The following is a 22,537-nucleotide window of genomic DNA, read 5'->3' as shown; positions in this document are numbered from 1 at the left end:
GGATCGCTGGGACATCGCCTTTAGACACACACCAGTGTTTTAGCATTAAGGGTATTTTCCCTCGGTCAGTAAACACTGCAGGTTGGACGCTGCGTACCTCTGCATCTCCGCTCCATAAATTACCCACTCACTATCATTAGATGCGGTAAAACTACATTATCTTCTTAGTCACATGTGTATTAAGTGTTGGAATGCAGCTTACTACGCATGTGTACTAATTTAAATAATGTCTTAGCTTGTTTCAGCCGGAAGTTCGAGTACACTGTAGTTCTCGCGATGAGGTGAGCTGACCACGAGAACTGCCATGCACGTGGCCGCTGGGTATGGGGCTATCTCCGGTCACTAGCCAAGTTATCACGGTCAGCTGACCGCGAGAACTGCAGTGCATGTGACCGTCGGTAACCCAGCTATCTCATTTCCAGTCATCACCTTCAAGCTCCGCTGTGTCTGGATGTCAGGCTGAGTGATGGCATAATGCCACCATTCAGCCAAAGGCATACAGATGTGGCAGAGCTGGACTCATCGTGGTACAGTATGTATATCTTCTCGGCGGACAGGTATAGTATATTGTTGCTTTTTTATTTTATTTCTCTTCCAGGAGATGAGGGCATCAGTGGAATTAGGCAATGCAGTATGGTTTAATTAAGATCTATTAAAGGAGTCAGTGTCATTATTTTAATTAAAGGACTTTGCCCTGGCTGTGTCTTTATTTACCATGTAGCTATAGGATTAGTAATAGATAGGTGTCTTATAGACGATTCTCCATTACTAATCCGTGGGCTTGATGTCACCGGATAATACAAAGGTGACATCAACCCCACAACTATTACCCCACTTTCTACCGCTATAGGGCAAGTGGGAAAAGCCAGGTAAAGTGCCACAATTGACGCATCTTTGGATGCGCCAATTGTGGGATGGCTGCGAGCTGCTATTTTTAGGCTGGTGAGGGTCAAAATCCATGGGCCTCGCCAGCCTAAAAATACCAGGCTGCATCTGTCTGCTTTTTCCTTGGCTGGTTAACAAAAATAGGGGAGGGGATCCCACTATTTTTGCTAACCATCCAAAGTAAGCAGACTGCTGCAGCCTGGTATTATCAGGCTGGTAAGGTTCATGGATATTGGAAACTTACCAGCCTGATAAACAGGTCCCAGTAGACTGCTTTACTCTGGCTGGTTAACAAATATAGGGGGACCTCACTCTATTTTTTTTAAATTATTATTTATTTATTAAAAAGGAGGGGACCTCTCTGTGCTTTCGTCCACTTCCTGTGTCATGTACTTCTGGTTGTGTCACAAGATTCACCATTATTTAAATTAGTACACATGTGTAGTAAGTTTCATTCCGCACTTGATACGCATGTGAATAGGAAGATAATGTGGTTTTACCGCATCTAATGATAGTGAATGGGTAATTTACGCTACATAAATTGACCTGCTGCGGTCTGGAAAGATTGTTGTGGGTTGTGATTCTCCATGTTAGCAATATTATGGCAATACCAAATTTGCCAAGTTTTATTATTTTAGCGGTGAAAATAATTTTTTTAAGTTTGTAAAAAAAATCATTTTGTTTGTGTCACTGTTTCCTTCTACCAGTAACCTGACAGAGCTCTAATAGTACTTGCCTTTGTGCCCTAAGCTGAAGTTTTTACAGACACCATTTTGGGAATATATACTATTTTGATTGATTTTATAATGGCAAGTCATTGCAATCTTCTACAATGTGTAAAAAGGTGGTCATTCGATTGGCACAAATCAAATCACAAATTGTTTAAATTCGCTTAGACCTGAAAATTTTATAAAATTCGACTTAAATTCAATTAGCATTGAATCGATCATCTCTTGTCAGTAGACTTATGACTGTTTCCACCTTTGCTATTTTCTTATCAAACAAAATATTGATTAATTATGGATTCTGGGCTTACTTTAGACCAATCTCCTGTTCTCCATATGTAGCATTTAGAGTAATCTTCACAATCTTCCATATCTCGGGGTCTGGTGGACATTAGACATTTCTTACGAGGGTTTGTACATCTCACAGTCCGATGTCGTACACCTTTACCACATTTCAAGGAGCACTGAAAAAGATGAATTATTTTAGTTTTACGTTTAATGTATTTCAAGCATTTTTGCCGATGAAATGTAATACTTGTGTTGAGATTGTATTTTCCTTTTATAGGTCCTTGGAGCATGTAAATACTTAAAGAACTGATTATTTAGTAAAGAGTAAAATAATTATGCAGAAGGTTTCTATTTGAAGAACATATCCTCTAAAAATATATTTTAATCACTAACATTTTTACACAAATCACAGGCACATTCATGTACAATCTACATTAATAATTTACTATATTCAAATTTATATTTGAATTCTTATTAATCCCTGAATCTACATATGCTCCATTATTTCTTATTCTTTATCAAGATGGAGTGTAAGTTTATCCTAAACAATATAAGAATGGTTGAATTCTAAGCTATCCGATACCATTTTAGAGTGAGGATATTTTGTAAGTAAGATTCAAGGACATTGCCTATGGTTCACCCAAACCATGCCATATTTGGTTAAAATTATACTGAATATAGTAGCAATGATTCTGATCCACCCTATTGATCTTCTTCATGTGTATTACTACACCTCAGACCATACTCCGGCCTCCCACACTGTCATACAGTCCTGTCCCTCACAGCGCTGGCTTGAAGGAGGCTTGTATCCAGGACAGTCTTTTTCACGGACTGTGATCAGTGTTCCATTTCTGAGTTGTTGTGTACATGCAGTCTGCCGGGTCTGAGTTCCTTTACCGCATGTCCTGGAACATGGACTCCAATCCGTCATCATCCATCTAAATAGGAAAAAAATGTTTCTGGTAAAAAATGTTATTACAATAATGTTGCTTTGTATATAGATACATTATATTCTATAATGCAAAAAGTATATAGTGCTTTATAGGTTTTGTGTATATTTTTTAACCATTGTTGAAAGTACTACTATCAGAACATATAATTCTAAAATACATCTTTTGTCACATTTAGTGTATCTCTAGTAGAATGTAATGGACATATTCATAAAAACTGGCTCAAAGGAAAGGTAGATAATAAGCCCATAACAGTCAGGTTAAGGAGAAACAGAGCTTGAGAAGTTTTTCAACTGTCAAGAGGAGCTGCTGTCATAAGCACAAATGATCTACATCTCTCACCTGAGGAGCAGCAATAACATGAGACGCAATAAATCTTTTCACTGACTGCGCACCTATACCCGTTCTGTATGGAACTGAAGCTGAAGAAATCCTCCCCTCCCACTCATGCTCTCTCCATGAAAAGATTTATTCCATCTCATATCAGTGCTGCTTCACAGCTGAGAGAGGTATGTGTGCTTATGACGGTAGCCCCTCTGATAGTTTAGATATATCTCAGTTTCTTCAGCAATCTGCCGTCCTGACATATGACTAGGAAGCCTGCAGTTTGAATTATATCACATTTTTAGCACATTCTTGGAGAATCCTTTAACATTTTTTGGCCATATATTGAAAAGAGCCCTACACAATACACAATGAGGATATAGTCCCAACATTTTGCGATTCCTATTAGTTTGGATTTGAAAACTTACAACAAAAATATGTTCATATATTGAGTACATTTTTATTTAAGGAATTTGTGCTGATTTTCTACAGTATTTCTCCTTGAAATCCTTGAACAGTCTTGGCCTAAAAAGTAGCATAGTGTGACATACTAACCCAAAGTTTATTCCTGCCAAGCAGAACTAAGTTACAATCTAAAAACATCCGTCATGTCTATGTAGAGCAGTGTTCTGCAGTAACACATCTGGAGGGAGGTGGCTGCTTTTATACAATGGAGGTCTCGCAGACACCTGCTTTCTGCACCAAACTCTTATGTTCTGATCCCTGTGGCTATTTATCCTAACTTGAGTGCAGCAGCTGCATAACATATTGACGTTGCAGCAAATTCTGGATGAAATTCCTAAATCGCTATTCAGTTTTCACATCATAATCTCAAACTGTTATATAGCTGTTTAGATTGAAATCCACATTATTTGTGCATATACAATTACCCTCTGTTTCATGGGAAGACATACTGTATATAGTTAATGGACATTTTCCTCAAAATCAGTAAAATTCAAGAAATGATCGAGTTTCCACTAAGGCTGTGTGCACATGGTGGTTCTGATCGTAAGATTGCTACCGCCGGTCACAGCACAGCGGGGTCACGCAGTCAGATGTCAGCGGGACCCTGCAGCTGTGACTATGACCCGTGGTAAAAAGCTTACCGCAGATCAGCAGGCATCTGCTAAAGAGAGACTCTTACTCCCATCAAGCTACGCCTGCTGTCGCTGATAACAGCGGGAGCAGGTGGTGGCTAATTGGCATAGTTTTTTAAATAATTTGAAAACAGCATTGGAACCCCTGCATTTTTAATACCCAGCCTTGCTAAAGCTAAAATCTGAGGTTTGCAGCCCCCAGCTGTTATTTTTGTCTTGCTGGTTATCAAAAATACAGGGGAACCCATGTTAATTTTTTTTATAACTATTTATAGCACAGTTGATGTGTCAATTGATGCCACTTTTTTCTGGTGCTTGCCCTTATTTGAGCTGTTTTGGTAGCTTTTGGTCCCCCCTGAAGATGTTTTCTATGCATTTGTTTTTTCTTCCTATTAAACTCAATGCTGTTCGATTATGTTCGGCGAACCTCAGGAAGTTTGGCGAACCGAACCTTAAAAGGTTCGCTCATCTCTAATTGTAACCACAGCTATAGCTGTAATTACAATGCTTTCCAGCGGGTTCAGTATGTTTCTATGCACATAAATATATATACAGTATATCAACATTAAAATTGTATCACCAAGAAGAAGTTGTGGAATTATGGAAATTACAGGGCTGATAGACATGTTAATGATATTCAAATGATGAAATAATGTGTAAGAGTTAAAGAATTACTGGCATTCACTGAAAATGTTGTAACTAATGTGGTGTATTATTTTAATGCATTTCCTATATGCTGCATTTTTTTCTTGATCACACTGTAGAACCTACTGCTAGCTAAATGGATTTAATGCAATACTTACTTTACTTACTTTTATTAGGGCCTTTATTGTGCAAATTTATTGCGCCTTTTCGAATAGTAGGGCCGTGACTAATAGGCTGTGAATCAGGCACAATGCTGTACACTTATGTGACCAACACCCTATGCGGGCCTTTATTGTGCAAAGGTATACTGAGCAGTCACCCCCTCCAGGAATGGGTAGGTGGAGAGTGGGTGTTTATCTAGTATTTTGCACCTGTGTTGCCAACATCTTGCTATATGGGCTGGCTGCACCCTGCAGTGCATTTGTTCTAAGATCTGGGCAGGTAAGTGGTGCTGCCCTTTTTTCTGCTGTGTAATTTGAATTTTTGGAGGCTTTAGTCTTCTTTTGTCGCTTTGCTATTAGTTTAGTGCAGGGACTCGCATTTGTGGGGATCCTTGACACGGATTGCAAGCTTACGTATTTTAACCAAAATATCAACAAATACCTCACTATTTTTGTTTATTTTTTGCACTATATTTTTTGGGGTGCAGCCATGCCCATACACGTCTGGTCTCGTATGAGGGGTGTTCATACTGGGATGCATTGAGGGTGTGCTGGTCAGCCCGCCTAATCGAATAGTAGGGGCGTGACTAATAGGCTGTGAACCAGGCACTATGCAGTACCCTTATGCGAACAGCGCCCTATGTGGGCCTTCATTGTGCAAATGTATACTGAGCAGTTGCCCCCTCCAGGAATGGGTAGGTGGAGAGTGGGTGTTTATCTAGTATTTTGCACCTGTGTTGCCAACATCTTGCTATATGGGCTGGCTGCACCCTGCAGTGCATTTGTTCTAAGATCTGGGCAAGTAAGCGGTGCTGCCCTTTTTTCTGCTGTGTAATTTGAATTTTTGGAGGCTTTAGTCTTCTTTTGTGGCTTTACTATTAGTTTATTAGAGATGGCATCCTTAAACAGTGTATTTAGGTGAGGTGACACTTACTGAAAATGTTGGGAAAGTGGCTTGAGTCTGTTGTAGATGCATAGCGCGTCAAATTATCTGATGGTAGACTACAGTGAGTGTCAGAAAATGTCAGTACTGCAGAACCAGTGATTGACCAAAGTGCAGACAGCATTGTTCCTCAGAAAGTTATTGGAGCTTGGTGGGAAGCTAAGAAAAGGAAAGGCCACCAAGGAATATAAATGGGAGCAACGGTAGAGCAGATCTACAGATGGATGGGAGACTACTGTTGGTTGGAACAGTGTTACCCTGGACAGTGGTTAACTGATAGGTGTCAGTTTAGTGTGGAAGATTTAGAGTAGGAAGTCTAGTTTTGCGTCATGAGAGCATCTGGGCATGTTGGATCTGTATTATTGCAAAATTATAATGAAGAAACCATATAATATTATTATTTATTTTTAGAGCACCATTGATTTCATGGTCCTGCACATGTGAAATACACAGACATATTAGTGTGAAGCCTCTGATAATGACCTTTTGAGAATCAAGTCTGTTGCCTGCTATCTGTTATGTTCAAAATTATACTCAGCCAAAAAAGGAACCTTACAAAAAGAAACCAATATAGGTACCTTGTTTGACATGGTTGTTCATTGCATTTTCTTATTTGAGATTCAGGCTTCATCAGATCTCTACAGCTTACATTATCTACAGTAGTTATATTTTTGTTCATAATTTTCGTACAGGACACAGTGGTTCTTCTTTCACCTAGTAAATAAAATAAATGCATAAATGTTTAACTGATAATGCATAATGTTCAGCCGATATTACAATGCATTTAATTACATCATTTTATAATAGTTTTTATTACATTTGTCAAAAAAACTTTTTTTTAACACAATATTAGCCCCTTAATGACTATCAATATGACTTTTAATGGTGGCAGTTAAGGGGCCTTATTCCTCCTGCACCCAATGCTTCTTTTTACACAGCCTCTCCTACACCTCACGCTCCTCTTTTATACACAGCATTTTTCTGCAGCACAGTTTTTCCCCTTTATAGTTGTCTCCTCCAGCTGCACCTCACACTCCTCTTCCATATACAATTGGAAACACTTGATCCCGAGAGAAATTGCACTAATTGCAATAAAGTGTATCCTATAGACAGCCTAATTCTTCTGCATCACCACACTTTTCTCCTTTAGACCTCGTTCACACATTATTTGGTCAGTATTTTACCTCAGTATTTGTAAGCTAAAACTTGGAGTAAAACAATCATAAGAAAAGTATATCACAAACACATCACCACGTCTGTATTTTTCTCCCACTCCTGGTTTTGGCTAAGAAATACTTATGTAAAATACTGATTAAATACTGAACGTGTGAATGTGGCCATATACACAGCCTCCGCTTGCAGTGCTTCACTCTTCTCTAAACACAGCCTCATATTGCAGCCACACCTCACTTCTCTCATTTTCCCCCTCACACCTCTCATTATCCCCCTCAGACCTCTTATTTTCCCCTTCACTCCTCTCATTTCCCCCCTCACACCTGTCATTTTCCGATCACTCCACTATTTTCACCTCACACCTCTTCATTTCTCCCTCACACCTCTCCATTTTCCCCTCACTCCACTATTTTCCCCTCACTCCACTATTTTCCCCTCACTCCACTATTTTCCCCTCACTCCACTATTTCCCCCTCACTCCACTATTTCCCCCTCACTCCACTATTTTCCCCTCACTCCACTATTTTCCCCTCACTCCACTATTTTCCCCTCACTCCACTATTTTCTCCTCACTCCACTATTTCCCCTCACTCCACTATTTCCCCTCACTCCACTATTTCCCCTCACTCCACTATTTTCCCCTCACTCCACTATTTTCCCCTCACTCCACTATTTCCCCTCACTCCAATATTTCCCCTCACTCCAATATTTCCCCTCACTCCAATATTTCCCCTCACTCCACTATTTTCCCCTCACTCCACTATTTCCCCCTCACTCCACTATTTCCCCCTCACTCCACTATTTTCCCCTCACTCCACTGTTTTCCCCTCACTCCACTATTTTCCCCTCACTCCACTATTTTCCCCTCACTCAACTATTTTACCTTTACTCTACTATTTTCCCCTCACTTCACTATTTTCCGCTCACTCCACTATTTTCCTCTAACTCCACTATTTTCCCCTCGCTTCTCTCATTTTCCCCTCACTCCTCTTATTTTCCCCTCACTCCTCTCTTCCCCTCACACATGTACAGCAACTTCTTGTTATGAGCACAGCGGTGTAATCCAGGAGGCTCCTCCCTTTCCCTTGACATCATGCCTCACAGGAGCAACACACAATGGAGCCAGATGTGGCCTGTGCATGCTGTGCACTGATACTCTGAAAATGGCAGCCCTGATTGTAGCTCGCAGTGGCTGGGACGTCGCAGCTGGTGAGTTTTGTAGGGTGGCTTTCGAGGTGAATGTGTCTCCGCCTGTGTGTGTCAACAACATGGGCCGTGTGAACAGGGCTTTGCATGTGGAGTGAATGTGGCTATGTGGAGTGGCAGATCTCACAATGGGAAATGCTTTTGTATGCAACGTACGCAACTTCAAACAATGCATTTTAGTGCTCATGTTGTTATTTACCTCCACCACAAACAGCATCACAATCTTCCCAGCCTGAATGTGTCCACATGTACAAAGGTTCATTCACTTTTGCACTCTGGTTCTCTGGAACTGGGTTCAGTGGTATTGTATATTCATAATGGAGACCATAATTCTGGTCATGAAATAGTAGCACCTGCAAAAAACCCAGGATCAAGTCAATGCAAAAAAGAAAAATTAGGAACGGATATGGAACATTGGCACATGCTGCAAAGTACAGTGTCCTGATGTGTAGAAAATATGTTGGCAAATGCAGATGTCATTTTATTCTTTCAGGAAAGGCTTTGAGACTACTGTGTGTATCTGAGAGCATTTTATTGGGAAGTGGATATTTTTATTAAGTCGGTGTGTAATCTGGATCATAAAATCTCAATCATTTCTAGGAATGCAGTTGCTACTTTTGTACTCATTTGCAAGTTACCGTAGGTGGATATTAAAGAGAGGAATTTGCAAACAACCGTTCTCAAACATACACCATTAAAAATAGGCTGTCACTATTACTGTCAACAGTATTTTTCCATATGTGCTGCATATTTTTTATGCTAAACGAAACTTGGAAAAGTCTGACTTGCAGAAAGCAATGAGTATGAAATACTTTTCATTTTTAGCTTCAGTCTATTTTCCTGGACACAATTCATTTTAAGCTTCTCTGTCTAGAAAATAATATTGTCTACATGATATGTATGATGAACATGTGAGTCAAATTTAATGCAGGTGTTTTTCTTTATTTTAGACTGGAATGGATTACAGCAAATACACGTACAGAATTTTATCAAGAAGTGCTCTGAAAGCTGAAGAGCGTTCTTCTCCAGCGTTCACTTATTCTTCAACTTTTTGCATAGTTTATAACAATTAATATCACAAAAATATGCAGTGCAGTTTGTTACTATATTAATGGTAGCTTTATCACCTGTGACAAAGTCAATAGTAAAGTGCTGGAGGAGAGATATGTTTCACTACGCTTAATGGCGTCAGTGATATAAAATCCACAGCTTTCCTTCCAGCACACTAAGTGCGGTGAGGGGTTAATCTAATTTACATAATGAGCTGGCTTTTATGTGGACACCATAGAGTGGGTGGGGGGATGACCACCTTATCTCCACCCCAGGGTGTGTTCTGGGGCTTAAGTAGCTGGCCTCCAAAGGCAGCAGTGTTCATTGTCTGGAGTGGAATACTTCAGAGAAATGTTTTGTTTATGCCTGAACCATTGGTCTTGCTAATCGTGAGTGGGCTGATCTCCGCTCTTGCAAGGATTGTGCTAAGTGCTACCATTTTGTTTTACTTTTTTGCCCAGAGGGCCGCGTTTATTTTGGTGCTTTAGCTTGGTTTATGCTGTATCTAATAAACTAAGTGCATTCCTAAAACAACAGCATTTCTGTGTCTACCTCCATGTGCAGCCGAGTAAGCCGATCTACCACACACTTTAATGTTGTTGCTTAGTGTGGTCCTCAAAGTTAGTCTGTCACCAAATTTTTGCCACCTAAAAAGAGATCGGCATAATGTAGGGGGCAGTGATCCTGATTCCAAGGATGTGTTCCTTAAAGGGCTGCTTACTGTAGTTCTGGTAAAATCACTTTTTTATTAGCTGGAGATTATCTCTAGAGGACCAGTAAACCAGCTTCCATAAAGTCTTTTATATTCTTGAGCTCTGTGTAACTATGCACAGTGATTGGCACAATATGCACTGCCAATAGAAAATTGTCAATCAGTGGTGTGGGCGGGGTTATATAGAGCTCAGCATTCAGAGAACTGCTAGACCTAAAGCTAAGAAACCTTATTTTATCAAAGCTGCAGCATGCAGCCCAGTATTTGACATAATTGGATGGCTGGATATCCTTAAGGACAAAAATGTCCAGAAAGGATGGGAAATCTTGAAAAATGAAATTCTCAAAGCACAATCGTTAACAATTCCGAAAAGAGGGAAGAATAGGAAGCATTTAAGGAAACCAGGATGGATGAACACAGAACTTAAGCACATGCTAAAAAGGAAGAAATGCTTATAAAATGGAAAGAGGGAGGCATATCTAAAGAAGAATATAATGCTGTCTGCAGAACCTGCAGGGCACGAATCAGATTATCTGAAGCTGACACTGAATTGAGGCTTGCAAGAGACGTCAAAAGCAGTAATAAAGGATTTTGGGGATATGTCAAAAGTAAAAGAAAAGTCAAAAAGATGCTATAGGATTTCTACAGGATGAAAATGATGAAATGGTAAGACAGGATGTTGAGAAGGCCGAACTTTTAAATTCCTATTTTGCATCTGTTTTCTCTCAGAAAGGACATGTAAAATCAACTATAGAGTTGAGCGACTTTGGTCGGATCGGGTTTCGTGAAACCCGAATGAAACAAAATTTGCTTCAGATGAAACTGGTCCGACCGATGATATTCATCCACTCAATACCGACTTTTATTCCCCATTGACTTGCATTGGGGTCGGGTTTCGGACGAAACTCTGACTTTTTTTGCCCTAGTCGGACCAGTTTCATCTGAAACAAATTTTGTTTCATTCAGGTTTCACGAAACCCTATCCGACCAAAGTCGCTCAACTCTATCAACTATTTTTCACTGTCCTATTAAGTGAATAGAAGAATCCAGGATAACTATAAAAAGAAATATAATGAGGAAACACTTAGCTAACCTAAATGAATTCAAGTCCCCAGGTCCAGATGAATCACACCCCAGAATACTAAAGGAGATAGGAGAAGAAATTTTTGAACCGCTCTCCATAATCTTTGAAAATTCGTGGAGAACAGGAGAAGTCCTAGAAGACTGGAGAAGAGCAAATGTTGTTCCTATCTTCAAAAAGGGAAGGTGGACCCAGGCAACTATAGGCCGGTGAGTCTGACTTCTATACCAGGAAAGATCTTTGAACAAATTATTAAACAACATGTATGTCAGTACCTGGGGAAGAATGAAGTGATTAAACAGAGTCAGCATGGGTTTGTAACTAATAAGTCATGTCAGACTAACTTAATTTCCTTCTATGACAGAATCACTGATTGGGTAGATCCGGGAAATGCTGTAGATATAGTATATATTGACTTCAGCAAAGCATTTGACAAAGTATCTCACACAATCCTTATAGAAAAAATGACTATGTATGGAATGGACAAGGCAACTGTTAGGTGGATTCATAACTGGCTTAGTGATCGGACCCAAAGAGTGGTCGTAAATGGCTGCACATCCAGTTGGAAGAATGTCTCAAGTGGGGTACCATAGGGCTCTGTCCTGGGCCCTGTATTGTTCAACATCTTTATCAATGATTTAGATGAAGGAATTGAGGGTAAAGTGATTAAATTTCCTGATGACACAAAGCTAGGAAGGATAGATAATACTAGAGAAGAGAGAGAGAAGATTCAAAAAGATTTAAATAAACTGGAGCAGTGGGCAGCAACTAACAGAATGGTTTTTAACAGGGAAAAATGCAAAGTACTACATCTGGGCAATAAAAATGAAAAAAGCATATACAGAATGGGAGGAATAGGGCTAAGCAACAGCACGTGTGAAAAAGACTTGGGTATACTAATAGATCACAGACTGAATATGAGTCAACAGTGTGATGCAGCAGCAAAAAGGCAAATGCAATTCTAGGATGTATTAACAGAAGCATACAGTCTAGATCACTGAAGTCATTATTGCCCGCTACTCCTCTTTGGTCAGACCTCATCTGGAATACTGTGTCCAGTTTTGGGCGCCACATTTTAAAAAAGACATCAACAAACTGGAGCAAGTTCAAAAAAGAGCGACCAGAATGGTGACTGGTCTGCAAACCCTGTCTTATGAGGAAAGATTGCAGGATTTGGGAATGTTTTGCCTGCAAAAGAGAAGACTGAGAGGAGACTTAATAACTGTCTACAAATATCTCAAGGGCTGTCACATTGCAGAAGGATCATCTTTATTCTCATTTGCACAAGGAAAGACTAGAAGCAATGGGATGAAACTGAATGGAAGAGACACAGATTAGATATCAGAAAAAACTTTTTGACAGTTAGAGTGATCAATGAGTGGAACAGGCTGCCACGAGAGGTGGTGAGTTCTCCTTCAATAGAAGTCTTCAAACAGAGGCTGGACAGATTTCTGTCTGGGATGATTTAGCAAATCCTGCTTTGAGCAGGGGGTTGGACCAGATGGCCCAGGAGGTCCCTTCCAACTCTACGATTCTATGAGTCTATGATTCTAGGGTCTCTACATTATGATGTGCAAAAACCCAGTGACAGATTGCTTTTAACCATTTCACGACAGGGCCACAGCCACTACTGGACTCCGGGAGGCTCCATGATTGAATGCTATGCTGTGGACGTTATGTTAGCACCACAGGCAGCACCAGACACCAGGAGCAGCACCAGGGTCTTAGTTCTCAAAACAGGGACAATGGGTATACAGTGCTTTGTTTAATTATAACAATCTGCAGCCAGGACCAAGATTTTCTGAAAGATGATAAGGTAGTATAGGCTGGGGTGTCTCCTGTACATTCACTGGGAAACAAGTTTAATGTAGAAAAACTATGCAATTAAAGGAAAATATTAATATAAATCAATCAAAGGAAAGTATCCTCATGTAGTATAAATAAATCAGAAATTAACAATCTAAAATAAATTAACATTAGTAATTAAAAAAATTAATCATCCATTAATAATGGCTACCACTGTTTTTGGTGAATGTATAGTAGAATGACTGTTTTTTCCTTGTAGCCTTAAAGACATGTCACCCCAATACGTGAAGAAATATAAAGCTCTGTACATATTGTAATGTTATAAACAAAATAATGTATCCATTAATTGGTTTTCATCCGATGAGGATATTCGACAGTGTCAGCTATGTAGTACATTTATTGCTTCTTACCAGTAGGTGAAGGGGTGTTGTAGTTGGTCCTTTTGCAGATATCTTCTCCCAGAGTCCTCTCCGAATGTAGTTGACTGTAGTTCCAGCCATGTAGAAAGTCCCAGGTTCTTCAATCTTCCAGTCATCATTAATGGACTGTTTCCCGGTGTCTCTTAGTGCTGGCGGAATAATATATGATGTATTTTCTATCTAGTTTATTTTTATTATATACAAGTTAAACATGATGGTTAGGCTCTGTTCACTACTGTCATGGCTTCTGTCTAAAATGGAGCTATGCAGTGTGTGTTCTGGAACAGGCACCCATGTACACGTCAAAGTTACTGCTGATTTTACTGATGTTTGTTAGAATTCCAGTATTTCTGAAAGCAGAAATCACACTATCGACTGCTGTCAGGGGCTCTCGACAGAAGCCATGAATGTTACTGAACCTCTGATACTGCATATGCTGCACTGTGAAGCAGCACATTGATGACATTATCCTCTTCATTTTAACAAATGTTTTGAGGAAATGTTTTTGTGGCACATAATAATATTTCTAGTTACTGGTTAAGTGCTGATGTTCTTTGTCATGAAGCTCCTCAGCCTTAATGTGAATGCATCCTCCATCTCACCAACTTGCTTTCCCAAGGGCAGGGTTTTTATTTGGTGGAGGCTGAAGGACAACTCTGACCACCTGCAATTTGGGGCCTAATTTTAAAAATAAATGTCAGAAAAAAGCTTTAAATCAATATCTACTTCTACTGCTATTTTGCCAATTATATACAATGGATACTCATCATCTTGGTTGATGTGAATTACAAGCCTAAGCACAATTTTCACTAAAAGCCACAAATCTCAGGAGTAGTACAATATGAATAAACAATACTTTGTCCAAAGAATTGCTATACGATATACTATATGAAACAATTGTTATTTCCTGTGCTAAATCCAAACATCTTCTGTTTGCGAGTACAGTGGGAAAAATCTTAATGGGCTTCATTTTATCCAAGAGGTTCACTTAATAAACATCTGTGCTAAGAAATGTAGAGTATTACATCACTAGTGTGTCAGGCAAGCCTTTCTGTAATCTCCACTTTTCAATACAAAGAAGTTTTGACCACAGCCAAAATATAGCAGCTCTATTCCATCTGCACTATGCAGCTGTTAAAGGGAGTCAGCACAAAATGACTATTCAAACCATGCACATATGCTTGCTGCACCCTTGGTGTGACCAAAATTCAGTGAATCTTCCCATCTACTTGTTTTCCATCTTTATCTACCCTTTTCTTGTACTTAATAAAAAACTTGCAACTTGTACTTGCAAAGCCACAGCTATCAAGGAAGAATGAGACATGGAAAACAAGTAAATGGGAAGGTACACCAAACTGGCCACACTAAGGGTGCACCGAGTGCCTGCAGAGCTGCCACTAGGAATTTTGGGGCCCCATACTGGCAAAATTTTTCTGCCCCCTTGAGATTCCACCTGGGCTCCACCCCATCCCTGCCTCCACCCCTTGAACTGTCCACAGTCCCACTGCTGTCTTGGCAAACTCCACTTCTCACCAATCACACATTAATAGTTCCCATCACCAGATCACACATATAGCCAGCAGCTTTTGTTATGGCCAAAAGATTTTTTTTTTTAATCTGCCACCACAACAAGGTAGACTCCCCTGGTTGGGCCCTACTCTACTCTAACCTATTAAACATTTGTTAAAATATCCAATACAATTTAGGTACATTTTTATTTATTTTCCAATTTTTAAAATGTCCAATAATATCACATCGAAAGGGACAAATACCACAGCACCATGTCCAGATCACACATTACCAACCACACGGTGACCAATAATACCACATACAAGGAACAAATACCACCACAACATGACAAGACCACATATTACCACCACATTGTGACTGAATACTACAATACTGATCACTAATAAAAAAACACAACACTATCACGATAAGTGCCATTATACACAGGAGATCTGCACTTAGTATGCAGTGTCTGTGTATAAGTAACACAGTGATCACCAGTGACATTATACACAGGAGCTCTGTATATAGTGTTAGTGTAAAGGTAATACAGTGATCACTAGTGACATTGTACACAGGAACTCTGTATATAGTGTATACTGTCAGTATACAGGTAACACAATGACTCACCAGTGACGTCTCTACGTGAAGTCCTTCATCTTCGCTTTTCATCTTTCACTCAGCACAGACCGCCATCACTTCTTCCAGCCAGGGCTCATCTCTGCAGGAAATAATACAGTTTAGATTGCATCGCTTGCAGAACACATTACTTATTTTTTTCTCAACTTTGACACTACACCACATAAAGAAATAAAGGTGACATAGTGTCACTCTACACATTAATAGAACCGCCTCCCATTTAAAACAGTATCCTCAAAAAAATAAAATAAATCACTGCAGTAATAATATCCCTTAATTAGCCCCTGTGGTAATAATATCCCCCATCCTGGCCCTGTTTATCTCATTCCTGGCTCCAGCCATATGGTCTCCCATCCTGCCCTCATGAGTATCCATTCTGCCCCCATATGATCACCTCATCTGTCCCATGATCCTGCTCCATCTGTCCCAAGAGCCTGACCCATCTGTCCCAAGATCCTGACCCATCTGTCTCCATTGTCTCCATCCTACCCCATGATCCTGCCCCATTTGTCTCCACATCCTGCCCCACCCCATGATCCTGCCCCATCTGTTTCCACATGCTGCCCCATCTGTTTCCACATGCTTCCCCATCTGTCTCCACATGCTGCCCCATCTGTCTCCACATCCTGCCCCATCTGTCTCCACATATTGCCCCATCTGTCTCCATATGCTGCCTCATCTATTTACCCATTCTTCCCCATCTGTCTCCACATTCTGATCCATCTGTCTCCACATTCTGCCCCATCAGTCACCACATGCTGCCCCATCTGTCTCCACATCCTGCCCCATATGTCTCCACATGCTGCCCCATCTGTATCCACATTCTGCCCCATCTGTCTCCACATTCTGTCACAATTGTCACCACATTCTGCCCCATCTGACTCCACTTCCTGCCCCATCTGACTCCTCATCCTGCCCCATCTGTCTCCACATTCTACCCCATCTATCTCCACATTCTGCCCCATCTGTTTCCACATTCTGCCCCATCTGTTTCCACATTCTGCCCCATCTGTCTCCACATCCTGCCCCATATGTCTCCACATTCTGCTTCATCTGTCTCCACATCCTGCCCCGTCTTGTTGCCCCATCTGTTTTAACCTCCCTCCCCATACGTCTCCACATGCTGCCCCATCTGTCTCGACACTCTGCCCCATTTGTCTCCACATGCTGCCCCAGGTCTCCACATCCTGCCTCATATGTCTCCACATGCTGCCCCATCTGTCTTCACATTCTGCCGCATCTGTCCCCACATGCTGCCCCATCTGTTACCACATCCTGCCCCATATGTCTCCACATTCTGCCCCATCTGTCTCCATATGCTTCCCTATCTGTCACAATATCCTGCCCCATATGTCTCCACATTCTGCACCATCTGTCTCCATATTCTGCTCCATCTGTCTCCACATTCGGCCACAATTGTCACCACATTCTGCCCCATCTGTCTCAATATTATGCCCCATCTGTCTCCACATCCTGCCCCATCTGTCTCCACATTCTGCCCTGTCTCCACATTCTGCCCATCAGTCACAATATCCTGCCCCATATGTCTCCACATGCTGCCCCACCTGTTTTCACCTCCTGCCCCATATGTCTCCACATGCTGTCCCATCTGTCTTCACATTCTGCCCCATCTGTCTCGACACTCTGCTCCATTTGTCTCCACATGCTGCCCCAGGTCTCCACATCCTGCCTCATATGTCGGTACATGCTGCCCCATCTGACTTCACATTCTACCCCATCTGTCTCCACATTCTGCCTCATCTGTCTCCACATGCTGCCCTATCTGTCCCCACTTGCTGCCCCATCTGTCAACACATCCTGCCCCATATGTCTCCACATGCTGCTCAATCTGTCTTCACATTCTGCCCCATCTATCTCCATATGCTGCCCCATATGTCACCACATCGTGCCCCATATGTGTCCACATTGTGCCCCATCTGTCTCCATATTCTGCCCCATCTGTCTCCACATTCGGCCACAATTGTCACCACATTCTGCCCCATCTGTCTCCACATGCTGCCCCATCTGTCTCCACATGCTGCACCATCTGTCTCCATATGCTACACCATCTGTCTCCACATCCTGCCCCATATGTCTCCACATGGTGCCCTGTTATGAATGGGTCACCTAGGAGGAAAAAACCTAAACATGCTAAGCCCAGAAAAACCAGAGAGGTTGGTAACTATGCAGATTGCAGATCCCTGATCCTAACCTCACAACTAGCAGCAGCCGTGGAGCGTACCTACGATGAACCTAGACGCCTCGTCAGGGCCGGAGGACTAAATAAGCCTAAAGCAAGAAAAGGGGAAAACTAACTGCCCCAGAGCAGGTCCCAAAGGAGTAGACAACCCCCACACATGTATTGACGGTGAAACAAGATGAAAACACAAACACAGGCAGGAAAATAGGCTGAGCAAACGATGGGGCCCAAACTAACTAGAAAGGAGAGGAAAGGAAAGACACTGTCAGCAATCTGCCCAAAACCCTACAAAATAATGTCCAACACTTCTGATAGCAAAATTAACCCTGAAGTCACTAGACTTCTCCCACTATATCAGCACTCTGAAATATTCTGAGACAGAGCAAAAAGAGGCCAATCTAATAAGGGACAAAAAACAAATTGGCAAATACAGATAAATAAGAGTGGAAATTCAGCACAGCCTCAGCTGGGGCTGGCTGACCACACAAAAAAACTGAATAGAACTACAAAATCAAGAGTGAACCTTTAGCAGAGAAACTTAGCTTGAGCTGACTGGAACAGAGCTGAGAACCAAGACCTTACAAGCAGAAGGAATCACCAGCACCAGAGTAGGGCGTCGGCTGTCTTAAATCCAATCTGAGATTCCTGAGGTCCAATCGTCATCATCATTATCAGGTGGCAGATCTCTACTGATTAAATCAGCCTCACTACCTCCTGTCACCACCAGAGGGAGCCCAGAAGGAGAACCCACAACTGGTAGACCAGAAAATGAACTCACAACAGTGCCCCATCTGTCTCCACATCCTGCACCATATGTCTCCACATCCTGCACCATATGTCTCCACATCCTGCTCCATCTGTCTCCACATCCTGCCCCATCTGTCTCCATATTATGCCCCATCTGTCTCCACATCCTGCCCCATCTGTCTCCACATTCTGCTCCATCTGTCTCCACATTCTGCCCCATCTGTCTCCACATTCTGCCCCATCTGTCTCCATATTCTGCTCCATCTGTCTCCATATTCTGCCTCATCTGTCTCCACATCCTGCCCCATCTGTCTCCACATGCTGCCCCATCTGTTTTCACCTCCCGCCCCATATGTCTCCACATGCTGCCCCATCTGTCTTCACATTTTGCCCCATCTGTCTCGACACTCTGCTCCATTTGTCTCCACATGCTGCCCCAGGTCTCCACATCCTGCCTCATATGTCTTCACATGCTGCCCCATCTGTCTTCACATTCTGCCCCATCTATCTCCACATTCTGCCTCATCTGTCTCCACAAGCTGCCCCATCTGTCCCCACATGCTGCCCCATCTGTCACCACATCCTGCTCCATATGTCTCCACATGCTGCCCAATCTGTCTTCACATTCTGTCCCATTTGTCTCCATATGCTGCCCCATCTGTCACCACGTCCTGCCCCATATGTCTCCATATTCTGCCCCATCTGTCTCCATATTTTGCCCCATCTGTCTCCACATTTGGCCACAATTGTCACCACATTCTGCCCCATCTGTCTCCACATGCTGCCCCATCTGTCTCCACATGCTGCACCATCTGTCTCCACATTCTGCCCCATCTGTCTCCACATGCTGCCCCATCTGTCTCCACATCCTGCCCCATCTGTCTCCACATCCTGCTCCATCTGTCTCCACATCCTGCCCCATCTGTCTCCATATTATGCGCCATCTGTCTCCATATCCTGCCCCATCTGTCTCCACATCCTGCCCCATCTGTCTCCACATTCTGCCCCATCTGTCTCCACATTCTGCCTCATCTGTCTCCACATGCTGCCCCGTGTCTCCACAAGCTGCCCCAATTCTCCACATCGTGCCCCAGGCTTACCACTCTGAATAAAAAAAACATTTTCTTCTTACCTGGCCCGGCTGGTTGTGGTACAGTGCCGGCGAATGACAATAACGTAATACGCCGGCGGCGTGCGTGCTGACGTCAGCTGCCAGCCTTCGATTGGCTGACAGCTTTTAACTACTGCCGTGGGTGCCTTGGTGGGCTCTGCACCGGCAGAAGCCTGCTGCTGGGGCCCAATGAACAGAAGAGACGTGGCCCAATGAGGGTCCCCTCTGGTCATCGGGCCCCCCTACACCAGTCAGAGCAGTAATGTCCTGATGGCGGCCCTGACTGCCTGTGCTTATTTTGATCAGTCATGTTGTGCTTAGAGACTCGCTTTAGCTAGGTAAGTTGTATTGTGGTGATACAGTTATAAAGTGGCACTGTTTATAGTAAATTCCTTAGGAATCGCACTGGTTTTCATTGTTTCATTTATACTGTATGTATTTTTATAATTTACTTAGCAATTCTTTTTTTGGTCCATTTGAAAAGATGCAGCAATCTTTTAAAACCTATAAGAGTTGTATAGTACTGGCAAACGGAGCGTAGAAGAGTGCTGACACTTTTTTCAGAGAAGTTGTTATGTTAGGCCGTGTTCATATTCACGTCCAGGTTTCCATTTATAGTTAAAATCACAAAAGTTAATTGCCATATCCAACTAATGGTGCCCAACAGAGCCATTTCATTTAAAATGTGATCTGTCATGTCATGGTGTGGATTTAAGAGGAAGCTGTCAGCTTATTCATACTGTCTGGAGCTCTATTATTGCAGCCATATATGTTTAATTCTGAAACACTGCGGCGTTTTGGAGAAGCATAGTTCAAAATCTGTCTGGATGGAGGTGACTAGAATGACTGGTAGGCCGGGGTCACACTTGCGAGTGTGATGCGAGAAACTCACATGTCAATAAGTGTGACCCCGGCTGTATAAGAATCACAATCCTGTTGGCTTCTCCATGCCCCATTCACCTCCACAGGCAGAGCTCTCACTATTTGCGTGATTAGGGCTCAGACTCACTGGCGATAAAATGGGATGTTTGTAATCCGATTTAAAATCGGATTGCACTCTGACCAATGTTGGTCAATGGGTGACATCTCATTTGCGATTTTTTTTCCCATCCAAAATCGGACTGAGAAAAAAATCGCAGCATGCTGTGATTTGCATTCGATTTTCGCCAAAGCAAGTCAATGGGTGCGACTAAAAAAAGGACCAAAAATGGACCATCCGTTTTAAATGGATACATTACCATTCTGTGGCATAGAACACTGTAAATGGTCCCGTAAATGATTGTAGAAAAATAGTTGCTGCGAAAAAAAACGGATTGCAAACGGATTGAAAATGGATCGAAAGATTAAATATCTCATAGAAATCGCATGACACTCGCACAGCACTCCACCCTTTTTTACAGTCCAGAAATTGGACAGTTTTTTTAATCGCCAGTGAGTATGAGTCCTTAGAGTGAAAACTGACAGTCAAGGGGGCAGGGCATGGAGAAGCCAATGGTAACAAGCCTCTTGTATCTCGATGCACCCCCAAAGGCTTTCTTTGGCGTTTGTCAGGTTTCTATTAGCCTCACAACAACCAAGTGCTGTTAACCCCTTAACCCCCAAGGTGGTTTGCCCGTTCATGACCGTGCCGATTTTTACAATTCTGACCACTGTCCCTTTATGAGGTCATAACTCTGAAACGCTTCCATGGATCCCGGTGATTCTGACATTGTTTTCTCGTGACATATTATACTTCATGGTAGTGGTAAAATTTCATTCATATAACTTGCGTTTATTTGTGAAAAAAATGGAAATTTGGTGAAAATGTTGAAAATTTCACAATTTTCCAACTTTGAATTTATATGCCCTTAAATCACAGAGATACGGCACACAAAAAACTTAATAATTAACATTTCCCACATGTTTACTTTACATCAGCAACATTTTGGAACCAACATTTTTTTTGTTAGGAAGTTATAAGGGTTAAAAGTTGGCCAGCGATTTCTCATTTTTGCAACACCATTATATTTTTACGGACCACATCACATTTGAAGCCACTTTGAGGGGTCTATATGATAGAAAATACCAAAAATTGACACCATTCTAAAAACTGCACCCCTTAAGGTGCTCAAAAACCACATTCAATAAGTTTATTAACCCTTCAGGTGCTTCACAGGAATATTTTGAATATTTAAAAAAAAATGAACATTTAACTTTTTTTCACAAAAAAATACATCAGGTTCAATTTTTTTATTTTACCAAGGGTAAAAGGAGAAATTGGACTGGAAAAGTTATTGTGCAATTTGTCCTGAGTACGCTGATATTCGATATGTGGGGGGGAACCACTGTTTCGGCGCATGACAGAGCTCAGAAGGGAAGGAGCGCCGTTTGACTTTTTCAATGCAAAATTGGCTGGAATTCAGATTGGACGCAATGTCACGTTTGGAGAGCCCCTGATGTACCTAAACAGTGGAAACCCCCCACAAGGGACCCCATTTTGGAAACTAGACCCCCCCACGGAACTTATCTAGATATGTGGTGAGAACTTTGAACCCACAAGGGCTTCACAGAAGTTTATAACGTACAGCGGTACAATTAAAAAATCATATTTTTTCCACAAAAATGATCTTTTCACCCTCAATTCTTACTTTTCCAAGGGTAACAGGACCCTAAAAGTTATTGTGCAATTTGTCCCGAGTACGCTGATACCCTTATGTGGGTGTAAATGACTATTTGGGTGCATGGCAGAGCTCGAAAGGGAAGCAGCGCCATTTGACGTTTTTGGCTGGAATTGAGATCGGAGACCATGTCGCGTTTGGAAAGCCCCTGATGTACCTAAACAGTGGAATCCCCCACAAGTGACCCCATTTTGGAAACCAGACCCCCT

General features: G+C 41.9%; 1 protein-coding gene and 1 long non-coding RNA gene across 3 annotated transcripts in view; one reads left to right on the top strand and one right to left on the bottom strand.

The window, feature by feature from the left end:
* Positions 1–9,949, top strand: part of LOC141065045 (uncharacterized) — a 33,403-nt gene extending 23,454 nt beyond the window's left edge. For both annotated transcript variants that reach the window (XR_012226297.1, XR_012226245.1), the window contains exon 3: positions 9,348–9,949. This is a non-coding gene — a long non-coding RNA (uncharacterized lncRNA). The remainder of the gene's footprint in view (positions 1–9,347) is intronic.
* The window catches only part of ADAMTS19 (ADAM metallopeptidase with thrombospondin type 1 motif 19), a 444,363-nt gene that overhangs the window by 8,222 nt on the left and 413,604 nt on the right, over positions 1–22,537 (bottom strand). The window contains exons 17-21 of the mRNA XM_073557745.1: positions 13,457–13,614; positions 8,597–8,750; positions 6,597–6,732; positions 2,632–2,836; positions 1,922–2,074 (exon numbers count right to left, since the gene is read on the bottom strand). Coding sequence (XP_073413846.1) covers positions 1,922–2,074; positions 2,632–2,836; positions 6,597–6,732; positions 8,597–8,750; positions 13,457–13,614 — 806 coding nt within the window. The remainder of the gene's footprint in view (positions 1–1,921; positions 2,075–2,631; positions 2,837–6,596; positions 6,733–8,596; positions 8,751–13,456; positions 13,615–22,537) is intronic.

This window comes from Dendrobates tinctorius, unplaced genomic scaffold, assembly GCF_039654945.1.
Source record: "Dendrobates tinctorius isolate UK_male_01 unplaced genomic scaffold, ASM3965494v1 ptg000003l, whole genome shotgun sequence".
NCBI classification, from domain to species: domain Eukaryota; kingdom Metazoa; phylum Chordata; class Amphibia; order Anura; family Dendrobatidae; genus Dendrobates; species Dendrobates tinctorius.
The sequence above is the reverse complement of the archived record's forward strand: the minus strand, read 5'-3'. Positions and strand labels throughout refer to the sequence as shown.